Below are 23,225 nucleotides of genomic sequence, written 5' to 3'. Positions count from 1 at the left end.
CCCAACTCACTTCCTCAGTGAATCTTTCTTATTTCCTTAACACTGACAGCTTCATACTTGAGCATGTATCAGTGGAAGAGCTTCAGGAACTTAGTAGTTGAAGAGACTTGGGTTTGAATTTCTTCTCTGCAACTTGGGCTGGAAAACTATAAATATGGAAGTTCTTGGCATATAAATTATACTTAGAGCCATAGTGCAGATCTCTCTTCTTGAGTTCCAGATTCTTCATGTTGAACTGCTTACTCAGTATCACCACTTGATGATCTCACAGGTGGCCTCTCAAATAGAACCACCTCTGAAGTAGAACCCTTGATCTTCACTGCCTCCTCTAGTCTTTCCTGTGCCAGTAATGCCTCCATCAGCCTAGCTGCAGATGTCAGAAAGCTTGAAGTAATCCTTTATTTCTTATATCTAATAATCCTTAAACTCTCACATCTAATTACCACCAAAGTCTATTAGTTCAACTCCAAAATATCTCTTAAATTGATCCTTTTAATTCCATCTCCAGTGCTTGTATTGTAGCACTATCCTCTTGTGTCTGGACTTCTGCGATAGCTCTTAACTGGTCTTCCAACATCCCGTCTTAGGTTGGCCGAGTCTCAAGTTAGGCAGTCACTTTCTTGAACAAAATCCTTAGCCAGCTTCCTATTGTATGTAGATTTAAACTCAGGATTCTTAACTTCTGCAGGGCCCCATCTGACTCGACTCCTGTCTACCTCTCATTTCCATTTCTGGCCATGCCCATCCTTGCTCATTGTGCTCCAGCCACCTGGTCTTTCTGTTCCTGATTGTGCCAAGGACTTCCCACCTCCACCCCTTCCCTAGTACCATTCCCCACTCGGGGTCTTTTGTTCCCTTCCTCACTCCTACACACACCATCCTCATATCTCAGCGTAAATGTCACTTGCAGACAGGGCCTTTCTCTGACTTCTTAATCTAAATCATATGTTCTCTTCTCTTCCTCCTTGGGAGTGTTCTTTCATTCTTAGCATTCATCACAGTTTATAATTCTGTATTTATTGAGTGCTTATTTATTGAATATCACTCCAACATTAAACTGTATGTTCCATAAGGGCTGGGATCATCTTTCTTTTATTCACACTGAATCCTCAATGCCCAGTGCTCAGTAAATACACATGGTATAAATGAAGAAACAAATGATCTTGTGATTAAACAATGGGATAGATTCTCTCATTAAATTGACAGCTTTGCTACTCGGTGTGGCAAGACGTAGTTGTTGGAAACCTGTTAAGGTGATTCACTTTTCTAAACTGGCAGTGTGTTTCTTCACATTCATTGAACATATCTGTGGTGCTCACCTGTTAGGCTACAAACTTCAGTTTAATTTATTAGAGTGCATCTTTGTCTGAACAAAGCCTGATTTCTGCCAGGATATCCTTATGAACACAGAACCTGGAAAGGTCATGTTCAGATGTGATCTCTGAAAATCATAATTGGGCCCACTTCCATGGCTTGCCCTCTTTTTTTGAATGCAACCTGGTATAACCTTTGGAACAGAAGACTTGCTTGTTGTTGGGATGGAATCTGAAGCAATAGTCATTTTAAGATGGAGCCACCAGTGACCGTTACAGAAAGCTGCATGCCCAGGATTTGGGCTGTCTCAGAAAAACACTCACTACCCTGTCTTGATTGCCAGCTCTTGAGACCAAACTTGGATATCAGATATCTAGGTAGGGTATACTTGTTCATGGTAATTCCAGTCTCCTAATCTTTCCTGAATTACCTGGTGTGTAGAACACATTGGCAAGATATGTTATGGAACTGGTCAACAACTTGGGTGGGTTTTTTTCTCCCTAAGAGTATAAAAGATGTTGTTCTGAAAGCATCTGATGATTTTGGAATCCTGAACTTGGTCTAAAATAAAAGATGAACTTGGATGATGTCCCTCTTTTACAGGGTGATAAAGAGGGCGATCTACAATGGGAAAGTTTTCATTTGTTTTTCTTTTTAGAAAACAGAATTCTGCTCTCAGTGGGCACTAAGGTAGGTAGATTTTAGCATAGATGGAAAAGCATACAGTTGATTGTTCTTAAGCCCCAGTAGGTCAGATCATGTCAGTGTTTCCAGAGTACGCCCAGAGTAAAGTTGGCTTTTAGCTGAGCCTTTGCTAAGAGGCAGCCAGTCCTGAAAAGGATTTATTTATTTATTTTGGCCTTGGTAATGTCTAAATGATGATAAGTACAAGTCTCTCTTAGCTAGCTGGAGTGGGTCCCACATGAATTGGTTGTGACCCCTAGAATCCAGAAACTCCAGTAGAGTTGGATAAGAATATTTTGTGGGGGAAATCTAATGTAACGGATGAAAATATAAAATATTAAATGTTCAGAAGTTTGTAATTTGCTGCTTTTTTTCATGAGTGGTTTTAATACTTCTGGTCCAGAGCCTAACTCCCTCTTTAGTGGTTTCAGTTTCTTGGGTGAATGTGAATTTTATAAGTTTTTTAAGAAAGGAAATTAAACATTAAAAGACTTTAAGTACTTTACTCTTTATATAATGTCACTAAGAAAAGCCAGGAAAATCAGGGTTGGCTTTTTATTTGTTTATTTAATAAATATAATCTATTTTCCACCATTTTGTTTGTTATGGCTGTACCAAAGTACTTTTGAAAGTTAACATTTATTTTGATTTTGTTTTATTTCAGCAGATGTGCATAATAAGCTAACCTATCTCTATTCTTCATTGTGGGCTGGGGCAGTGTATAACATTTAGTTATTTTGGCATTTTGACACATAGGCGATTGAGTTTAATTCAGCATAATTTGCTGCTCTCCACTTGTATGATGCCTAACATATGAATAATGTTAAATAGATAAAATGCGGCCTGCTGAGTGTGAGCATTACTACAAGTTAGTGACGTAACTGATCTTAGCCAAGTCACCTAACCACTGTGGGCCTGTGTTTCCTTTTCTGTAAAATGAGTAGTTTGGGGTAAATGGTATCCAAGAATCCTTGCAGCTCTGAATTTAAAAATCCCATGAGTCTGTATGCCTAATAGGTATGTGTCTACCTGATTCCTCCTCCTCTTCTTTTCTCTTTTTTTTAAATTAGGAAAAGAGGATGCTGGTGCACCAGTTACAAAAGACGAGAACACCTTCATGTCACAGGACACAAGAGCTTTACCAGAGAAGTCGCTGCAGAGATCAGCAAAGGTCTCTGCCTGTTTTCTTCACTTGTCTGGCTGGTAGCTGAGCTACCTGTTGGAGGCCTCTCATACAATTCAGTTAGGACTGTAGTTGGTCAGTTAATCAGAAAAGTCAGTGGAAGCAGGGAATCATAAAAAGTGAATCTTTTTCATAACTTTAAACGTATATTCATTTGTCTGTCTTTGGATGAAGGGCCAAGACCTTTTCTTCATGTATGGGTATGTTTATTGAGGTTCTGCATTATCTTTTTTCTGCCTAAACTGCACTTGTAATGTGACATCTATGATTTCCAGTTTGGTTTATTTAAAGTGGAGTGAGAGGAATTTCCCTGATGGTCTAGGGGTTAAGACTCCGCGCTTCCACTGCAGGGGGCACGGATTCGATCCCTGGTCGGGGAAATAAGATCCTGCATGCCATGCAGCACGGCAACAAATGAATGAATGGGGTGAGAATTTAGGCACTGGTGAAGCAATATGAATGTAGACTCCTTCTAGATTTTTAGTTTTTTCCTCCAATTTTTTTTATTGTTGTCATAACCATATCTAATTCAAAAGTAAGTTTTTAATAGGTATTTTTTAGTTTCTCCAAAGTATTTAATTTAGTTATCCAGTAACAAAAGCAACTTGTTTTTTTGTGTAGTTCAATTTTATTTTTAATTATATATGCTAGGACGTCCCTGGTGGCGCAGTGGTTAAGAATCCACCTGCCAATGCAGGGGACGTGGGTTTGAGCCCTGGTCCGGGAAGATCCCACATGCCGCGGAGCAACTAAGCCCATGTGCCACAGCTACTGGGCCTGTGCTCTAGAGCCTGTGTGCCACAACTACTGAAGCCTGCACACCTAGGGCCTGCGCTCTGCAACAAGAGAAGCCACCGCAAGGAGAAGCCCGTGCACTACAACAAAGAGTAGCCCCCGCTCGCCACAACTAGAGAAAGCCCTCATGCAGCAGCGAAGACCCAACACAGCCAAAAATAAATAAAATTAAAACTTAAAAAAAAATTCTGTATGCTAGTGACATATTCAGATACGGGATCAAACACAGCTGATCCGCTCCTGGTGGAAGGAGTGGTACAATGACAAAGGATGGAGTGTGTGATAGCATGAGGTTTTCCTTTACCAGAGGCATCCGCCACCACGTGTAACCTGGGAATGCGGCATTGCCACTCAGTCTAGCAAGTTGGTTAGGAGAGTGTCTCCTGCGTATCGAAATGAGGAATTTCTAAGTTATATTACCTATATTTTACTCTCCCCTGCCAATTGCCCATTCAGTTATCTAGATCTTTATTTTAATAAGCATTTTGAATACTAACTATATACTAGGCAATATGATAGGTGTGAAAGAGTATAATGAACGGAAAGATCGTGGGCTGGGTCTGGCTCACAAATTTGTGTTTTGCTTGACCTGTGCAATATTTAAAAATTTTGGCTTATACAAAAAAAAAAAAAAGGGAGTGTCAGGCTTCTGGCATCTCTTGACAGAACAAAACATCCAGCAACAGTGGGCCACATTCTTAAGTGACTTTGGTCAGAGCTGAGTAGAGGCAACCTCTGTCAGTGGAATTTGTGTTCTGCAATTTGCTGCTGCCCCCCAATGGTGCTCCCTCTCTTGCTATGTTTGGTTTTGGGGTTTATTTGTTTTTGTATAGTTTCTTAATGAATTCAATCTAAAATTACAAGGCAAAACTTACACTGTGGTAAAGTCGTTTCTGTGCCAGCTAACACATGAATCATGAGTAATGTCCTGCTGATGTGTATTACTTCTTGTTCTGTCGAACATTGAAACGAAAAGCATCAGACAAGACGGCATAGATTCGTTTCTCCTTGCGCCTCCCCGCTAAGCGCAGCTACAAGTTCTGGACAATAATAAGAGACAACCAAAGGAGAATTCGGAAAGATGAAAAGAGGAAGGCAAACTAGTTAGGGACTCTAGGGCTAGAAGAACAAGGTAGTAGCAGGGGACTTTACAAGCCCTCCACCAACAGAAGGGGACCCAGGCCCCAGGTTTCTGGATCCCAACCCCACAATAGAAGGTGGCTCAAGCAGACTTGTTCCTCACTCAGATCTAACAGGAGGCCCTCCAACAACACCAGGCAATCCCAGCAGCACCTATAAGACAAATTGACTGGGATCTCTGCTGAGGGCAAGTGGCCAGGAAAAGGGCTCTCCTTCCCCACCACACCTGAGACTTCTCTCTCTCACCAAGAGACACCAGGCATCTGGGTGGCTTTGACAGCAGGGATCCTGCCAAAGAGGAGACCTAGCCCCAGAAGTCTCTTTGTCCCTATGGGCCTGAGACTCCCCTCCCCCACCTAGAGGTAACAGACAGCTGGGGGAACATCAGTAAGGGGGATCCTGCCGCAGCAAGCAGCCCAGCCTGGGGAGCCCCTTTGTCCTCATAGGTATGAGACTCCCCTCCCCCATGCAGAGACACCTGGCATCCACATTGCACTAGCAAGGGAGATCCTACCACAAGGATGTGGTCCAGGAAACCTCTTATCCTTATGGGCCTGAGATACCCCTCTCCCACCCAGAGGTGCTGAGCAGCCAGGTAGCACCAGTAGAAGGGGGTGCCACTACACCCAGAACCCTAAACGAGATGTCTCTTTGTCTCTGCAGGGATGTGGACTAGGATGTGTTCCTCACCCATATTAGAGAGGCCAGCCACGTGGCCAGGCCTGAAGAAATTCTTTCCAGCCCCTCAGCAGTACCAGCAGAAACTAGTGAGAGCCCCAGTGGTACCTTGTCAACCAAACATATCAAAATAGCATTGCAAAGGCTCTGAAAACTAAATTGTCACTGTAACTACAGCCCACAGAAGTAGTCCGGGACCTGCATGCTAACCCTAGACAGGGTGACTGCCTTCTAAAAGACAAGATTTAAATAAGACCTTGAACCTGCTAACATTATAGCCAAAAGGTCCAGGATACATTAGAAAATCACCTTATACCAAGAACCAGGAAAATCACTACTTGAGTGAGGAACGACAGCTAGCACCAAATTAGTTGATGCCAACACCAAGATACTGCAGTTACCTGATAGCGATTTAAGATAGCCATCATAAATATGCTTTAACAGCAATTAAAAATTCTCTTGAAACAAATGATAAACTGAAAGTCTCAGCAAGGAAATAGAAGTTATAAAAAGGGAACTAAATGGAAATTACAGAACTGAAAAATACAGCAACAAATGAAATACTTGCTGGATGGGCTCAGTAGTAGAGTAGAGGTGACTCAGCACAGAATTAGTTAACCTGAGGACCAATGAATAGAATTTACCCAATCTGAACCGAGAGAAAATACATTGAAAAAAAATGAACAGAGCCTCAGGAAGCCGTGGAACAGTAAAAAATATCCAGCATTCAGATAATTGGTGTCCCAAAAGAAGGATCAAGAGAGTGGGGCTGAAAGAATAGATTATGCTGGGGGTTTCCCTGGTGGTCCAGTGGTAAATAATCCGCCTTCCAATGCAGGGGACGTGGGTTTGATCCCTGGTCAGTGAACTAAGATCCCACGTGCTGTGGGGCAACTAAGCCCACATGCCACAAACTACAGAGCCCGCGTACCCTGGAGCTAGCGCGCCACAACTAGAGAGAGGAGAAAACCCGCAGGCCACAACTAGAGAGAAGCCCGCACGCCGCAACGAAGAGCCTGTGCCACACTCCTCAACAAAGACCCCGCCTGCCGCAACTAAGACCCCACGCAGCCAAAAAGAATACATTGTGCTGACTGGGAACAGGTTAAAAAAATACCTTAGAGCTTTTGAGGTCCTAGCAACAGTTGTATAACATTAATGTGTGATGGTATCCATCTGTATGATTATAATTTTCTTCTTTTCTGGTGGACTCAGTAACTTGTGTTTAAGGTTAGAGAATAGCAGTGGCTGAATGGTTCCAGAATTGAGGATTTTGGGGTAGGTGCAGTGGAACAACAAGAGGGGTGAGGCATTTGATGACATACGTAACAGGACTTGAGGTGATGAAACATGGTGTCTCTGGCAGGTAGGAAAGGACTCAAGGCTAAGAAGTAGCTAACAGACATTGAGAGAAGGCAAGGGTCAAGGCACTAGTGGTCTTGATGTGGTGAAAAAGCCCGTGGAGGGGCACAGGAGAGTGAGAGCTGAATGATGGGTTAGTCCAAGATGATGTGTTTCTCTTGGTAGAAATAGCACATACTTGTGCTATTGAATTTTTGCCTGGTGAAATGAGAGACTGGGTTTAATCTTGGAGAGAAGGAAGGTTAAAAGGTTTCAGCATTTGAAGGCATAATAAAGAAGTTATTTATGTTTAATAACATTTAAAAATAAACAACTATTGTATTGTTCACCTGAGATACTGGTATAGTTCATGTGAGAAAAATGGAATGCAGAACAAATACCTGGAGCCGTACTTCCCTGCTGGAGTCTTACATATTTCTTTGAGACATAGGTCTTGGTTTTAAAAGCACTTTCATCTAATTAATCTGTGTATTGCTTAGTTTTCCTTGGGTATATGTGCTCGCTGGCTTCAGTTGTTACAACTTAAATATAGATAACTTAGTCACAGAGCATCACTGAGAGGTACTTCATTTAGACTTAGAAAAACTGCTGGACCCAGATAGTTGACCCAGTAACATCCTACTGACTTCTCCCAACTGTTATCCAGTCCTACAGATAAACAGCATTGACTATATCTTTGGTATTTTCAGGTGGTTTACATCTTGGAAAAAAAACATTCCCGTGCAGCGACTGGCTTCCTCAAACTCTTGGCCGATAAGAACAGTGAACTGTTTAGGAAGTATGCCCTGTTTTCTCCCTCGGACCACCGGGTGCCTAGAATTTATGTACCTCTCAAGGACTGTCCCCAGGACTTTGTGACCCGGCCTAAAGATTATGCCAACACGCTGTTCATCTGCCGCATTGTGGACTGGAAGGAAGACAGCAACTTTGCCCTGGGGTAGGTGACCTCTGGCGAGAAAAACCACAGATCCCAGACAGAGCTTGGTTTAGGTAGCGTTTACGTAAACATTTTTGTGTGCATTTTAATTATTATTTCTTCATTAAAGCATGCGTACTAGGCGTGGTTCTTCAGAAATCACCCTTAGCTACCACCTCAGCTGGCCACCTATAGGTTCCTTGAATTGCCAGGCAATCACCTTTTTTGTTTGTTTTTGGTTTTTGGCATAAAACATAAGCACATTCTGAACCTCTGCTTATTTCCTGTTATGTTATGAATCCTGTTTGTACTTGTGAACTTGCAAAGAATTCATTGTATCAAACAATCAGACCCCTCCTTTCAGACACTAGTGTTAAAATATGTGAAATTCCAGGTGTATTCATGGGACCTCAGTCTCCCATGCTTTAAAATATGAATGTAAAGGTATGTTTGAATGATGTGCTTTTTTGGTATTGATCCTTCAGAGGTTTCACATATGGCATTAAACATTAAATTACCCTACTGTAAACAGGGAAAGGTACCATGTTTTTAGGGAAGCTTTTAGAAACCAGTCTAACTTAAATATAGATTATATAGCCACAGAGCATCATGGATAGCCATTTCCTTGTAATCTGAAGAAACTGCTGGACCTAGCTGTTCGATCAAATGCTGTGCCTGTTTCCTTCTTACAATTGGTATTCATTTTGAAAGAGAAGTGGTATTAAGTTTTAGCTACATCTGTAGCCCTTTATTATAGATGGTGTCTGGTTTATGCTTAGGTTTCATTTTAGGAAATGAAAATAAAGACATACAAGCTAGAAAAATTTGCTCTGACACTGCTTTTAGTCTAATTTGGTGACTTGCTTGTTGGTCATCTAACTTGTACAGGATGGATCTTCCTGGGAATGTTCCGTGGTTATGAGTGCCGACACTGAATGGATGGCCACAATGTGCTGCTTTGATGAGGTTTATTTTCTGCTTAGCCTTTTATGGTTAGTGAAGTAAACCAAATCCAATCTGTGTGTCCTAATGCAATTTAAGAAATACTATCCTGGGCCACTTTCTCAGTGATATGAAGATCACTGTGATTTATATGATCTCAGAGCCACTCAGGAACAGTTGCACTTTCTTTTTTGCTCTCAAGTGGTGGGATTGCAATGTCATCATTTTGAAGCCTAACTCATTATCCAAGTGACGTCAACCCCTTGAGCCCTAAATAGCCCTTCTCAGCGGCTTGCCAGTTTCTCACCATCCACTCAAAAAGCTCGATAATGGCTTTGCCACCTGGCCCCTGGTGATTGTGCCCACCACACTCTGCTTGGCAGTGAAAAGGGAACACTTTCACATCAAGGCAGGAAATCCAGCCTTGTCTTTTATCTGCCTTTCTGTCATATCCCATTGTGTATACTTGATTGGGCTGTTTCCTTAGTTTTTGAGCTGTAAGGGTGTAGTCAGGAAATCTTCACAGAATGAGTTTCTCTTATTACTCAGATGGCCTTTCAGGTGCTTTTTTTTTTTTTTTTTTAACAGATGCTCCCTTACTTCATCAAGAACTCTTTTCTTGTGGGTAAAGTACCACAATAATCAAAAAAGGATTCAGGCCTTTGAAGCAGCAAGGACATTCTCTGAATCTAAAGAAAGAATATTTTAAAATAATAACCATATATTAATCATCTATTTTTCAAAATGCAAAAGTTTAAAGATTCTCATACTTAGATGGAAAACTGTGCTTTTCCTCTTTTTACTATAAAGACATTAAAAATTGTCTTTTATGGAAATAAGCCTTTTAAAATCTTTGTGGAAAAGAGAAAATTTATCTCAAGAAATACAATGTGGCGGGTTTTCATGATGAAGTTCTCAGCTGACATGTGTCTCGTGAAGGGTGCGTGCTGCAGCTGTTGCCTGTTGGTGGTCGCCTTGCTATTTTGTTCTGGCTATCTGTTACTGATCTTTAGGAGCTGAGGTCACCGTTTTCCAGTCAGAACATGCTGTGCTGTGACCGCGTGGGTTTCCTCTCTCATCTTTGCCAGGTTCTGACCCGGAGCGTGAAGGTAGTACTTGCTCTGGGTATGAATGTGAAACCATAGAAACCATGCCTAAAAACCAGGTTTAACCTTTCTTTTGAATTTCTTCCCTGCCCCAACACTCTACTGTTAAAAATTATTGAACTTCTGCCTATATAATTGCTACTGATTATTCAAGTCCAAAGTCATTTACTTCTTCTGTAGTCAAAGTCAGTTCACAAAGACAGGTGTTAATCATATGTGTAAGTCACTGCTGTATTATGTGAGAAATACAAAGGTAAACAAGCTGTGGTTTCTTTATTTAAAGAAATGATAACCTAATGCAGAAGGAGTTTACATAAATGTCATAGGATTAATTTGATTCTAAGAAATGGAATCCTACTTGATCTAATTTAAATAAAAGTGGTGATTAATACAAGACATTGGTGGTTCACCTAAAACCCAGGGCAGTAAGCGTAGGCAGGTCTCATGAGGAGCTCAGAACTAACAAGGTGGCAAAGGAGTCACAGCTTCTCTCTCAACCACCCTGACCGTTCCGGCCACCATGTAGTATCTTTTCTCTACCCCTTTCTGCACATGAGTTGTATCAGTCTGCTTTTTTCTACACAGTAGCCATTTACCTGCTTGATAGCATACATGGCCCCCAAATGATACTGCCAGTCCTCTGCAGGTCACACACTGTAGTCTAGAGCACAATACAGAATTCCTAGGGTAGAAGATCTTTATTGGTCTATTGAGACAGTTATCTGCCTAATAGTTTTAAACAGAGGTAGGGGTCCGAGGTCCTGCGATCCACTGCCCCATTATCAGGGACTGGGGGACTCAACTCTCTGGCAAAGAGTGTGGGTAAAGCAGATGGACTGAATGGCCTGTCTCTTTGAGCTCTAGCTGTGGTACAAAGCAGAGTGTTGTAAGCTCTTCCATAGGAATAAAATAATTTTCTGGAAGCTTAGAGGAGGTGGATGAAGGGGGAAATCCAGGGTTGTTTCTGGGAGAGTGGAAGCCTGTTTGCTAAAAGATCACTCTGATTCAGAGTCCAGAGTGGGTGGGAAGGGCCATGACTGAAAGCAAGCAGTAGGCTGTCGCACTAAGGTGAGATGGGAGAACCTGGAGTAAAGGAGCTGCAGTGAGGGAAGCAAAAGGAGTGGAAAGAGTCAGGGGAGATGAAGAAGGCAAATCTTCTCAGACATGTTAACCAATGGGAAGTGGGGCATGAAAGAGAAAGACAGAACCTTGAATGAACTCTCAGGCCTCTGACTTGCGTGATTGGTTAGATGGTGGCATTTAATGACGATTCATCAAGGACAACTTCATCTCCGACTGTTCCCTTCACTTATGCCTCATTGCTTGCCGTTTCATTGCTAACTGTGTTCCTAGCTCCAGACTTTTGCACACTACACTTCCTTTCCCAGCAGCGGCTTTCTCCTCTCCCCAGTGTTTATTTAGTGAAATACTCAACTTTTAAACTTAACTCAGTCGTCTACTCGGAAAATGTCCCCTGACTGAGTCCTCCGTCACGGGTGCTCCCATAGTTTCTAATAATAGCACTCTTAAAGCTCTCATCTGTTTGTATTGTAATTGCTTATGTAAGTTATTTACTTGGCCATGAACTTCTTTAGGACAAGGATACTCAGTGAGTGTTTGCTGGCTGGTCAGATGGGTAGATGAAAATGATTTGATGACCCCAAGGTCTTCAGCCATGTTGACTAGGAAGATGTTGTACCATAAATCAAGCTAGAAAACCCAGGAGTGGTTTAGAACAGAAAGTGATAAGAACCAGGTTCTATGGTTTCAAAATCAACACTTGGTAACAATATACAGTCAGTATATAACTGCAGGTGGAGAACCCCACATTTGGAATCTTTAACAAAAAGGTTAAGTAGCATGTGCACATTAATAGAATGTATAATTTCAGTAGCTTTGGAAGGGGCCTTCAGGAGGCCATTGGTCTCGGTGCCCCCTTCAGTGTAAGCATTGCTTCTCTCGCACTCCCAGTGGCACGTTGGTGCCTCGAGTTAAGGGCAGCCCAAAGAGAATTACAGTACTAGAGACCTCTAGTTGTTAAAAGTTATTTTTTATCTTGTTCTTGGAATTTCCCTGAGAGATTTCAGTTGAACCTTATTCACCTCTATACATTACATGCCACACTTTGGTGAACCTCAGTCCTGTAATGCTATCAAAAATCTAAAGGTAATCTGTTCTTAAGTGAACCCTTACTGGCTTTTCGGGATCACTGCTTTTTGTTCTGCATCACAACATATTTAGTATTTTTTATATTTAGTACTAGATTCTTGTCCAAGATACTTAAAAAGCCACATTGGCTTCCTTGCTGGAATGATTTGTAATTATATAATCAGACTTATAGTGTTAAGAGCTTCTCAACTCTCTTAAATCATCCTTCCCTTTAGAAACTCTTGCAGTGGAATTCATGCTTATACTTTCTCAGACCTTTGTGAAATCTGCTATCCTAAAGTATAGAGTTTACAGTCCCAGCCTTCTCTTCCAGGATGTCATGCACATGGAGATATCAAGGTCACTTTCTCCTAGATTTATCATGGTTTCTTCTTCTGGAATATATAAGGATAAATCTTGAAGAAAATGGAAAAGTTTTACAGCAGCTACTGTGAAAAACATAATAGTGTTTCTTGGCAACACTGAAGACTAACTAAAGATCTATGACATGAATTGACCTAGAGCAAACTGACATATTTATATTACTTTCTCTAGCAAACTTTGGTAGCTTTAAGGGATGGGAAGGAGGAAAATGAATAGGTCAGTGCATGTATAGCAGGGTTGAGAAATTTTTGGTTGAACGTGGATTGTCTAGGCTTAATGTCATAGTACTGCTCATTTTAAGAGAATGAAAGACAGCAGCTTCCACTGGAGAGAGTGACTGGGTGAGGTGAAAGGAGAGGAAGGGAAGTTCTGATTGACGATGTGTGTGTGGTGGGGAAGAAGTGGCTGATGGGGAAGGGGGTCTGTTCTGGTATCTTCTTCAACTCCCACCTTTGCACCTATAAGGTGTCAGGGATCAGACAATCAGAAATATTTGTTGACTAACAGAAGCAAATACTTTTACTATTCCATTCAGGTTTGATAGATACTGAATTTCTTATGAGGTAGATATGAAGTGGGGTGGTGGTCATTAAATTACATTAAACTGTATTTAGGAAAATGAAACAGTAACTAGGTTGGTAGAAAAAACCAACAGGATAAGTTAGTTTGTTTCATTGAGGCATAGCCTACAAGATTTGCAAATTGAAAAATAGCTCTAGCTAGTCCTTCCCCCTGTGCAAAGAGTATTTCACCTTTTCAAGACAATGTTCGTATCTGAAGACTCTTCTGAGGAAGAGGCTGTGTTATGTAATCCTAAAAACTTGTATTACCAAACTTAGACTTTATAAGTCCTTTTCGGGGCGGGGGGTGGGGTGTATGGCTCTAGCTTGGCTGGTAGACAAAAAGCAAATCAGGCTGAGGAGGGGGCTCTTTTTTGTGACTGTTGGGCTCCACCTGGTGGCCTGGAAGGATCCGCTTTGGTAAAAGCTAATGTCTTCAACATTGAGAGCATCTTGGTCAAAACAGAGCAAAAGTAAAAGGAATGGAGGAGAGTGGTCCTGATGCAGGCTTTGGTTCCAGATTGTTCCTTCCTTGTACCATGTGCAATCATTAACCCTTCTTCCATGGTTGTCAGCTTCATCCACAGTCTTCTTGAAAATATTATTTTAGGGCTTCCCGGGTGGCTCAGTGGTTGAGAGTCAGCCTGCTGATGCAGGGGACACGGGTTCGTGTCCCGGTCCGGGAAGATCCCACATGCCTCAGAGCGGCTAGGCCCGTGAGCCATGGCCGCTGAGCCTGCGCATCTGGAGCCTGTGCTCCACAACTGGAGAAGCCACAGCACAGAGAGGCCCATGTACCAAAAAAAAAAAAAAAGAAAATATTATTTTAAAATATTAGAGAACCGTAGCTACCATCAGCCTTCTCTTTTACTCCTTAAAAGCTTTCAGCCTCCTCTTTGCTCCCTTCACGTTGACATTAAGCTCTTCACTCTCAATCTTTAGGGCCTTCCCTCAAATCAGTCAGTGTTATTGAGCCTTGCTTCTCTTCCACATTCTGTCATCACGGATCTGCCCACACTTTTTTTTAAAAGTCCCCAATTCCTTACTTGCTGCCTTCTGCTGCATCATAATACTGAGCCAGAAAAAGGGAAATAATATGTTCTTTCCTCCTGATTATAGAAAATAATACCTAAAATATACAGCTCAAGTATTTGCCATACTTTGTTTTTACTGCGTATTTTTACTGACGCTCTGGGTGTGGCCATATTTGATTGTTCTCCACTTGCAGGTTCTCAGGGATCTGATATACCATTGTATCTGTTTGCATGGGTTTCCAACACAGGCCAATATGCGTGAAAGCATTTATGTGAGAGCGATAATGATAGTGATAATCACTCAGGCTTTCCTGTGTATAGCCTACTTTTAAGGCTAGAACTTTATGAGGCTATGTGGTAGAGCAAGGAGGATGAATGGCTTGCAACACTAACGTTGACTGTTAAGTGTTCCTATTTTCTTTAAGGCACAGAGACCAATTCGAAGGACTTTCCTGTCTTAATTTCTTCTATCTGTAGCTGGCCCCTTCCCTCAGTAAGGTTTTTACTAGCACATTACACAGAACAGTGGACCTAATGCTTATTTGTTGAGAATGTTTGCACATACACACAACTCCCAAGTGTAAGAAGCTGGGAATGTTTCAGCCCTGTCCTGATTAATCTTACAGTAGGACCCAGTTGTAACAGCATGGACTGTGAATGGGAACAGTATTTGTGGAGGAACTCTGGTGAGTGAAAAAAATTGAGGTAGTGATCATTATAAATTATTCTAATGAGGAAAACTTTCTGTCTCACAACTATTTGTTATCGCAGTATCAAAATTTTTAAAAAATTGCAGTTTTTTCCAATACATACTCATTATATATTTGATATTAAGATTATTTAAAACATGTGCTATAGAAAGTGAAAATTTTCCAGAATTTCATCCCCTGAAATAATCACTATTAAGGGTTGGGTATATATTTGTCTAAAATGTTGTTTAAAAATATTTATTGGACTTCCCTGGTGGTGTAGTGGTTAAGAATCCGCCTGCCAATGCAGGGGACACGGGTTTGAGCCCTGGTCCAGGAAGATCCCAGGAAATAGTTGTGGGGCTCTGTTGGAGCAACTAAGCCCGTGCGTCACAACTACTGAGCCTGCGCTCTAGAGCCTGTGAGCCACAACTGCTGAGCCCATGTGCCACAACTACTGAAGCCTGCGTGCCTAGAGCCCATGCTCTGCAACAAGAGAAGCCACCACAGTGAGAATCCTGCGCACCACAACAAAGACTAGCCCCCGCTCTCCACAACTAGAAAAAGCCCGCGCACAGCAACAAAGACCCAATGCAGACATACATACATAAAGAAATAAATAAAATGAGGTTTCCTTTATTAAAAAATATTTATTAATATTAATTGCAAAGTATGTTTCACAGATAAAAGAATATATGTAACACTTATGTAATTTTTGAATTCTTGTATTTAAACCAACCCTCAAACTCACCACCCAGATTAAGAAATCTCTCACAATACTGTTGAAGCTCCCTGTGTGTTCCTCTCTGTCCTAACCCCTAATTTTTTCCCAGGAGGTAACCACTGTCTCAAACATCTACTTTTCTTTATAATTTACCCATATTTATATCCCTGAAAGTGTTAGATTTGCTTGTTTTTGAACCTTATAAAAAATACCATGCTATGCAGATTCTTTTGTGACTTGCTTTTTTTTCATTTAACATTATGTTTCCAAGATATATTCATATATTTCATTCATTTTAATTCATAATATTTCTGTTTCCTGAAATATACTATAATTTGTTTATCTAGCAGTGCATATTTGGGTTGAACTGAAGGTTTTGCTATTATAAACAATGCTCCTATGAACATTCCAGTGCTTACTAACTGGTTTCTGTAGACTCTACTTAAGAGTAAAATTACTGCATCATCTGTGATACATATGTGCATGTTTAACTTTACAACTTTACAGCCAGATCATTTTCCAAAGTGGCTGTACCCATTTTTAGTCCTACCAGCAGTGTTTAAACTCCATTGCTTCACATTCTTATCAACAAGTGATATTGTTAGACTCTTCAGTTTTTGCCAAACAAGTGGATGTAAAATGGTATCTCACTGTGATTTCGATTTGTATTTTCCTAATTACTGATGAGATTGTGCACCGTTTCATATATTTATGGTCATTATGTTTCCTCTCCTAGAGATTATCTTTAATGTTTTTACTCATTTTTTTCACAGTTAATTTTTTGTTTTGATAATTTAGATTTAAAATTGCAAAAATGGTACAGAGAGTTCCTGTATCCCCTTTACCCAGCTTCTCCTTATGTGAACATCTTTATATTATCATAGAATATTTACCAAAACTAAGACATTAACTTTGGTATAATACTGTTAAATGAAGTATAGAATTTATTCAGATCTTATCAGGTTTTCCACTAACCTCCTTTTTCTGTTCGAGTATCTGGTCCAGGATCCTACATTGCAGTTGTCATGTCACTGTAGTTTTTCCAATTTGTGATAATTCCTCAGCCTTGTCTTTCATGACCTTGACACTTTTGAAGAGTACTGGTCAGTGATTTTGAATGTTCCTCAGTTTGGGTTTGTCTAATGTCTTCTCATGATTAGACTGAGATTAAGCATTATTGGGAAGGATACCACAAAGTGATGTACATCATATCAGGGGGTACGTGATGTCAGTATGTATACTGGTGAAGTTAACCTTGATCACTTGGCTAAGATGGTATCTGCCAGAATTCCTAACTTACTATTTTCCCTTGTAAATATTATACTGTATTCTGGGAGATATTTTTTGAAACTCTGCAATTCTCTTTTTGCTTAAACTTTCACTCACTCATTTTAGCATTCTTTTTTAACTGAGCTGTTTGTCATTTGATTTTTTTTTTTTTGGAGTTCAAAAAAATATTCTAGAAAGTAGTCTTTTAGCAGTTAATAATATGGAAAATATCTTTTCCTTGGTTTAAGAGTTGTCTTTTCGTGTTGTTAATGTTGACTTCTGAAGAACAGACACTTTAAGTTGCATTTTCTAACTTTTTCGTGCTAGTGTATAAAACTACAGCTAATTTTTGCATATTAATTCTTTATCCAGATACCTTGCTATATCCCCTTATTAATTTTAATACTTTGGGTATAGTTTCCTTTGGATTTTTAATGTAGATAATCATATCATTGGTAAACAGATTTGTTTCTTCATTTCAAATCCCTAAAACTTTTATTTCTTTTTCAAATCTTCCTGAACTGGCAACTCACAATTGGGAAGGAGATATTTTCCACACAAATGAGTAATGACAGTTCAATTTTGAGTGAAAAAAATAGTAGCAGGCATTTTTTTCTTGTTCCTGATTTTTTTTATATTAGTATTAATAACTTTGCTACTGTGGCAGCTGGTTATTAAAGGACTCAAGTGTTTACCTAGATCCATGCTTTGGGTTTTATTTATTTTTTTACCATCTTCAGTTTTCTTAGTTTTCCTTTAGAGTTTCAAGGAGGAATAGAATGCCTTTTTTCCAGGCTCAAGAGCATTAATTTGTTAATTTATTTATTCAACCATCATGTATTGGGCACTTAAGATGAACAAGCATCAGTGTAAGATACAGAAACAAAGAAATGTTTATTCTCTTTAGGATGATTCTCCTCATCTATAATAAATAAGAGATGTACAATACCTAAACCACTATTACACAGCTAGAAAGAGGCATGTGCCAGAAAGGAGATATAATCAAAGGAGAGTTATAATACTGAGGAGAGAGATCTGCTCTGGGGAAGGGATGACTTCTTGGTCTTGCTGCTATATTCCATGAAGGTGAAATGAGCTTGTTTTATTTTTTTGGGGCCTGGTTCAACATGGAAATCATAAAGGGAGTGGCTTTAAGGTAGAAATACATTGCTTAAGGAAGGAGCCATTAAGTATTTTTATGCTCTAGAACCAACCGTACCATGTCATTGTGTACTGAATATCTACAAAATATATGATGTGAACAGTTCTGAGATTTTATTTTTGGTAGTAAGAGCTTTATATTTTCTGTTGCAGAGTGAAGGGAAGGGAAGGAAAGTTTGCATCTCATGGAAGATATTTTAAAATATTTTTATATTAGTTAGGATGCTTTTAGCACCAAGTGATAGAAAACCCTGACCCAAAGTGACTTAAATAATAAGGGAATATATTATCTCACATAAGTGGGAATCCAGAGGTTGTGCAGGCTTCAGGCCTAGTATAGTCAGTGACTTGATATTATCAGATTGCCCTTTGCTGTTTTCAGTGATCTAGCAGTGGATTCTCTATGGCTGCCAGTGTAGTCAAGATGCATGCTTTCTTGATCACATCAAACAAGGAAGGGGGAAATTCTGTCCAACCATGATATCGATTATGGTCTCCAGGGGAGCTATGCTCTGATTTTATTAGAATAATGAAGATCTAAAGATGAGATGAGTTCCCTGTATGAAGAAGATTAGGTTTCTATTAGGAAGGAGGAAGAGGGGATTGAATGTTGGTTAGGCAACCAGCACTGGGCACCATAGTTTCATTATAATAAATGTTTCTATAATTTTTAAATTAAAAATGTTACAACATTAAAGGAAGTTTAGAAAATAGAGAAAATAGTCACTCATAATCCTTTTTCTCTAAAAAAAAATTAACACCATTCCCTTTTAATCTTTTCATAAATGTTTTACATAGTTAAATTATACTATTCCTAAATACATTTTATTTTTTTACTTTATGTCATAGTCATTTTTATGTTGCTACATTTTCAGAATTATTTTTTAAATGCATAATAATCAGTTGAACAAATATACCATGGTTCAGTTTATCATTTACCTATTAGTGGAAATCTAGATAACTACTTTTACTCATTCGTCTCAGTTTTATTTTTTAGAACAGTTTCATATTTACAGAAAAATTGTCAAGATAGTACAGAGAGTTCTCATATACCGCCACACCTAGTTTCCCCTATTGTTAACATGTAGTATGGTGCATTCGTTACAGTTAATGAACCAAAACTAATATGTCATTATTAACTAGGGTCCATACCTTTATTCAGAAATCCTTGATTTAAAAAAAATCTAACATCCTTTTTCTGTTCAGGGCTCCCATTTAGAATACCTGTGTATCACATCTAGTTGTCATGTCTCTTTAGGGTCCTCTTGGCTGTGAGACTTTCCAAGTTATTTGTTTTTGTTTTTTTTAAATTCTTTATCAATCATAACTTTTTATTTTTAAAAAATTAATTAATTTCTTTATTGTTGGCTGTGTTGGGTCTTTGTTGCTGTGCCCGGGCTTTCTCTAGTTGGGGCAAGCAGGGGCTACTCTTAGTTGTGGTGCGCGGGCTTCTCACTGCGGTGGCTTCTCTTGTTGCGGAGCACAGGCTCTAGGCCCGCGGGCTTCAGTAGTTGTGTCTCGCGGGCTCTAGAGAGCTGGCTCAGGAGTTGTAGTGCACGGGCTTAGTTGCTCTGCGGCATGTGGGATCTTCCTGGACCAGGGCTTGAACCCGTGTCGAACCCGTGTCCCCTGCATTGGCAGGCGGATTCTTAACCACTGTGCCACCAGGGAAGTCCCCCAAGTTATTTTTGAAGGACATATTTTAGTGCAGAGTAGGTTGCTTTTTAAGAGAATTGGCCATTTAAAAATATATTTATTTATTTATTGGCTGCATTGGGTCTTCATTGCTGCATGCAGGCTCTCTCTAGTTGCGGCGAGCAGGGGCTACTCTTCGTTGTGGTGCGCGGGCTTCTCATTGCAGTGGCTTCTCTTGTTGCAGGGCATGGGCTCTAGGCGCGTGGGCTTCAGTAGCTGTGGCTCGTGGACTCTAGAGCGCAGGCTCAGTAGTTGTGGTGCATGGGCTTGGTTGCTCCGCAGCATGTGGGATCTTCCCGGACCAGGGATTGAACCTGTGTACCCTGCATTGGCAGGCGGATTCTTATCCACTGCGCTATGAGAGAAGCCCCTGGCCAGACATTTTGATGCAACATTGAATCATAGTTGTCCTAAAGCAGCTGTTACCATCTTTTCAGACAATGAATAGAAGACAGAAACTGCTTAGAAAGTTGTAATATTTGAACTGTAACACATGAAAGGGAAAGTTACTTTCAGTATTCATTTAAAATAAAATTTACACTGAAATAAAAATATAAAACAAATCCTTCTGTAAGAGAAATACACAATGTGTAAGTCAGTTCCTTACTAGCTTCTGCTTTTGTTTAGATCCCAAGGTATTTTGGTTTTTAGAGTGATGGCAGAATTTATAAGTAGACAACATATGATTCTTTCTGGGGCATCTAAGTTCTGAATACATGAGCTCTTATTGCTGACCTGTTAGATTTTTATCTCCTGCAAGCTATCTAGTCTATGCTACTATCAAATGCATCTTGAGTGAAAACCTATAATAAATTTATTTAAATATGATATTTGAGAAACATTCTCGGCAACTTAGTAAAATAAATGTTAATTACTACTAATAGAAACTTGGAGTCATTGATCACATTTGGAGGCCCTAATCAAAATATAATTTTGTTTTTATAGGCCATGTTATAATTTCAATGAACAAATCAAGATTCTTTGGACGCAGAATAGAGCCTGGTGAAAAAATTTTGCCAGAACACAAAAGCAACAATAAAATTAAATAAGATAAAAGACAGGTTTTTTTTTTTTCCTTTAAATTTCAGCAAAGATCTAATGACTGACATGACTTGTTCTGACGAATATTAGATCCATCGTCACCTGCTTACTTTTGTCCTCCTTTCACCTTTCCATCCCAACAGAAGTGGATCCAGTACTCAGCACTAGTCTTCTTTTTGGAGAAATTGCTCCATTTCTTGGTAGGCTGTCGTCTTTATCTAGCAGTCCTTCAGAAATGGTTTGTGAGAATTACATTGTGAGTTCTTGCATTTAAAAATCTTAATCTTTAAAGTCCACTAACTTCAGTGGTAATTTTCTGTATTAGTTTTTCCTGAGACATGGTATATACCCTTTCTGTCTGTAAAATTTCTTTTATTTCAGGAAAGTTGTCTTAGTGATATTTTTGAAAATGTTTTCTATTTCATATATGCAGTTCCTTCCTTCAGGAATATTAGTTATGCCAATGTTTGATCTCCATCACCTACCTTTCATATCTGTTTTCCCTATAATCTTTTTATACTCTTAGTACGTTCCAATTTCATTTTTTCCCACTTCTCTCAGACTTTTCTCTATGATCCTTATTTTTTTTCAAATAGTGTCAGTTCTTCATTAGTTATCTCCCATATGACTTTTCATTTCTATGATGGTTTTGTTTTTCTTTTCTACTTATTTCCTGTTTCCTAGGTCTAACACACTAGTTTTTATTTCCTTTTGTGAAATTTATTTATTTTGTATGCACTTGGATCTTTGCTTTGAGCTCTTCTTGCTAATATCTTTGGTCAAGATAGTCATTTCTGTGTCTGTTTACTTATAAAGTATGTTTTATCCTTCTGCCATTTCCCTTGCTTGTTCTTTTCTTCCTTTTTACAGGCAGTATTTTTTGTAATGGAACACCTGGAATGGCTCCTCTCCCCACCTTCCCCCCCGCCCCGCATCTTTAAATAATGAGTTCTTAGATTTTAGCATTATAGTTTTTAAGTTGGATATTATAAAATGCCGTTTGTTCAGGTGTTTAAGCCCTCCATTAACAAGCATAAGATGATCATTTTTGGCCACTCCAGTCTCACCAAGTAGGAGTAGGATGGCCACTGTGTTTTAAGTCTGCCTCACAAAGACTGTTACTGAGACTCCTACCCACATATTAGAATGTGTTTCTTTTCATATTAGTTTAATTCTCTAATAAGCTCTATATGATCTACTTTGTTGTTTATACTTCTTCCAAAAACTGTGTATGCTGTTGGATTATATGTATGGTTAATTATTTTACATGTTTTTTAATACTGTAGGAGAGAATCATGTGAAATTGTGTTTTATAGGTAAAAAATGGTCAAATATATTGGTAATTTCATATGGATCAACATAATATATGATTAACCTCTTTATATCATTACTTGCCATTCTTGAACCCTTACTTCTGAGTCATCTCTCAGCTGACTCGAATTGCACATAGTTCTTTTCAGGAAGGAAGTAGGAAGTATATTTCATGCCTTGTTAATAAATCAGTTGGGATTCTTGGAGTCTTAGCTTTGAATTCAGAGGAATCACAACAGTCCTCAGAGGTACTAAAGTCTCTCAAATGTAGAAGTGAGTATTACTGTGAGTGAGTCTTAAGTATGACAGTGAAAGGCCCAACCCCTTCCTTGTACTCTTGGTCCCCAGACGATGTGCACAACTCTCGAATAATAAAAGCAACGTTATATCCCAACCTTATAAAATGTTACCTCCCGATTTAGCCTGTCAGTACGCTATGCATCATTCTAATCAGTGAATTCAGTGGGCTTCTCTACTTCTGTAAGGTGAAATTCTTGATTACAAACAGTACTGAGTGAGGTAACATAATAGCTTAAACAGTATTTGGTAAATCTATGGACTATGGTGTTTATAAGCAAGGTGGGTAGAGCAAATGAAGACAGCAAACCCAAACCCAGAATTAGTGTTTCTTTTAATGGAGAAAGATTACTGTCCTCTCCATCATAGAAGAACTCAGTGAACTAAATCTGCTATCAGCTGGTTGCTGGGTCCTCCTGCTGTGGTTCTGTGTCAGGGGCACAGAGTTGGTTGCTGCTGCTGGATGGCTGGCATCCTGTAAGGGTTGGTTAGCATTAGTGAGAGGAAGCTCATGCTGTGGAGCTCATTTCCTGTCACCAGGTACTTTGTTCTTATGCCCACTGAGCAAGCACTGCAGTGCCTGGGGAAGGGGGTTGGTTGACATTCTCAAGGTCATCTTGCTTCCACAGTGGGAGTCTTTTGCTGACCATTCTCATGGAACACAAATAATCATACTCTGGGCCCATTGCAGTTGGCCCGTTTCTCCATGTCTTTTCCCCAGATGTCTTTGTCACCAGTCCGCCAATCTTTCTTCTTTTAGGTCCCTATCCATCTGGTTAAACATGTAGCCTC

The 23,225-nt window shown here is 39.7% G+C and overlaps 1 protein-coding gene across 1 annotated transcript in view; it reads left to right on the top strand.

Moving 5' to 3' along the window:
• DIS3L2 (DIS3 like 3'-5' exoribonuclease 2) overlaps positions 1-23,225 on the top strand; it is a 377,502-nt gene that overhangs the window by 158,148 nt on the left and 196,129 nt on the right. Inside the window, exons 7-8 of the mRNA XM_079710102.1 lie at positions 3,069-3,169; positions 7,846-8,093. Coding sequence (XP_079566228.1) covers positions 3,069-3,169; positions 7,846-8,093 — 349 coding nt within the window. The remainder of the gene's footprint in view (positions 1-3,068; positions 3,170-7,845; positions 8,094-23,225) is intronic.

The sequence above is a fragment of the Hyperoodon ampullatus genome, assembly GCF_949752795.1.
Source record: "Hyperoodon ampullatus genome assembly, chromosome: 8".
Classification (NCBI taxonomy): domain Eukaryota; kingdom Metazoa; phylum Chordata; class Mammalia; order Artiodactyla; family Ziphiidae; genus Hyperoodon; species Hyperoodon ampullatus.
This window is presented reverse-complemented; position numbering and strand designations above follow the sequence as displayed.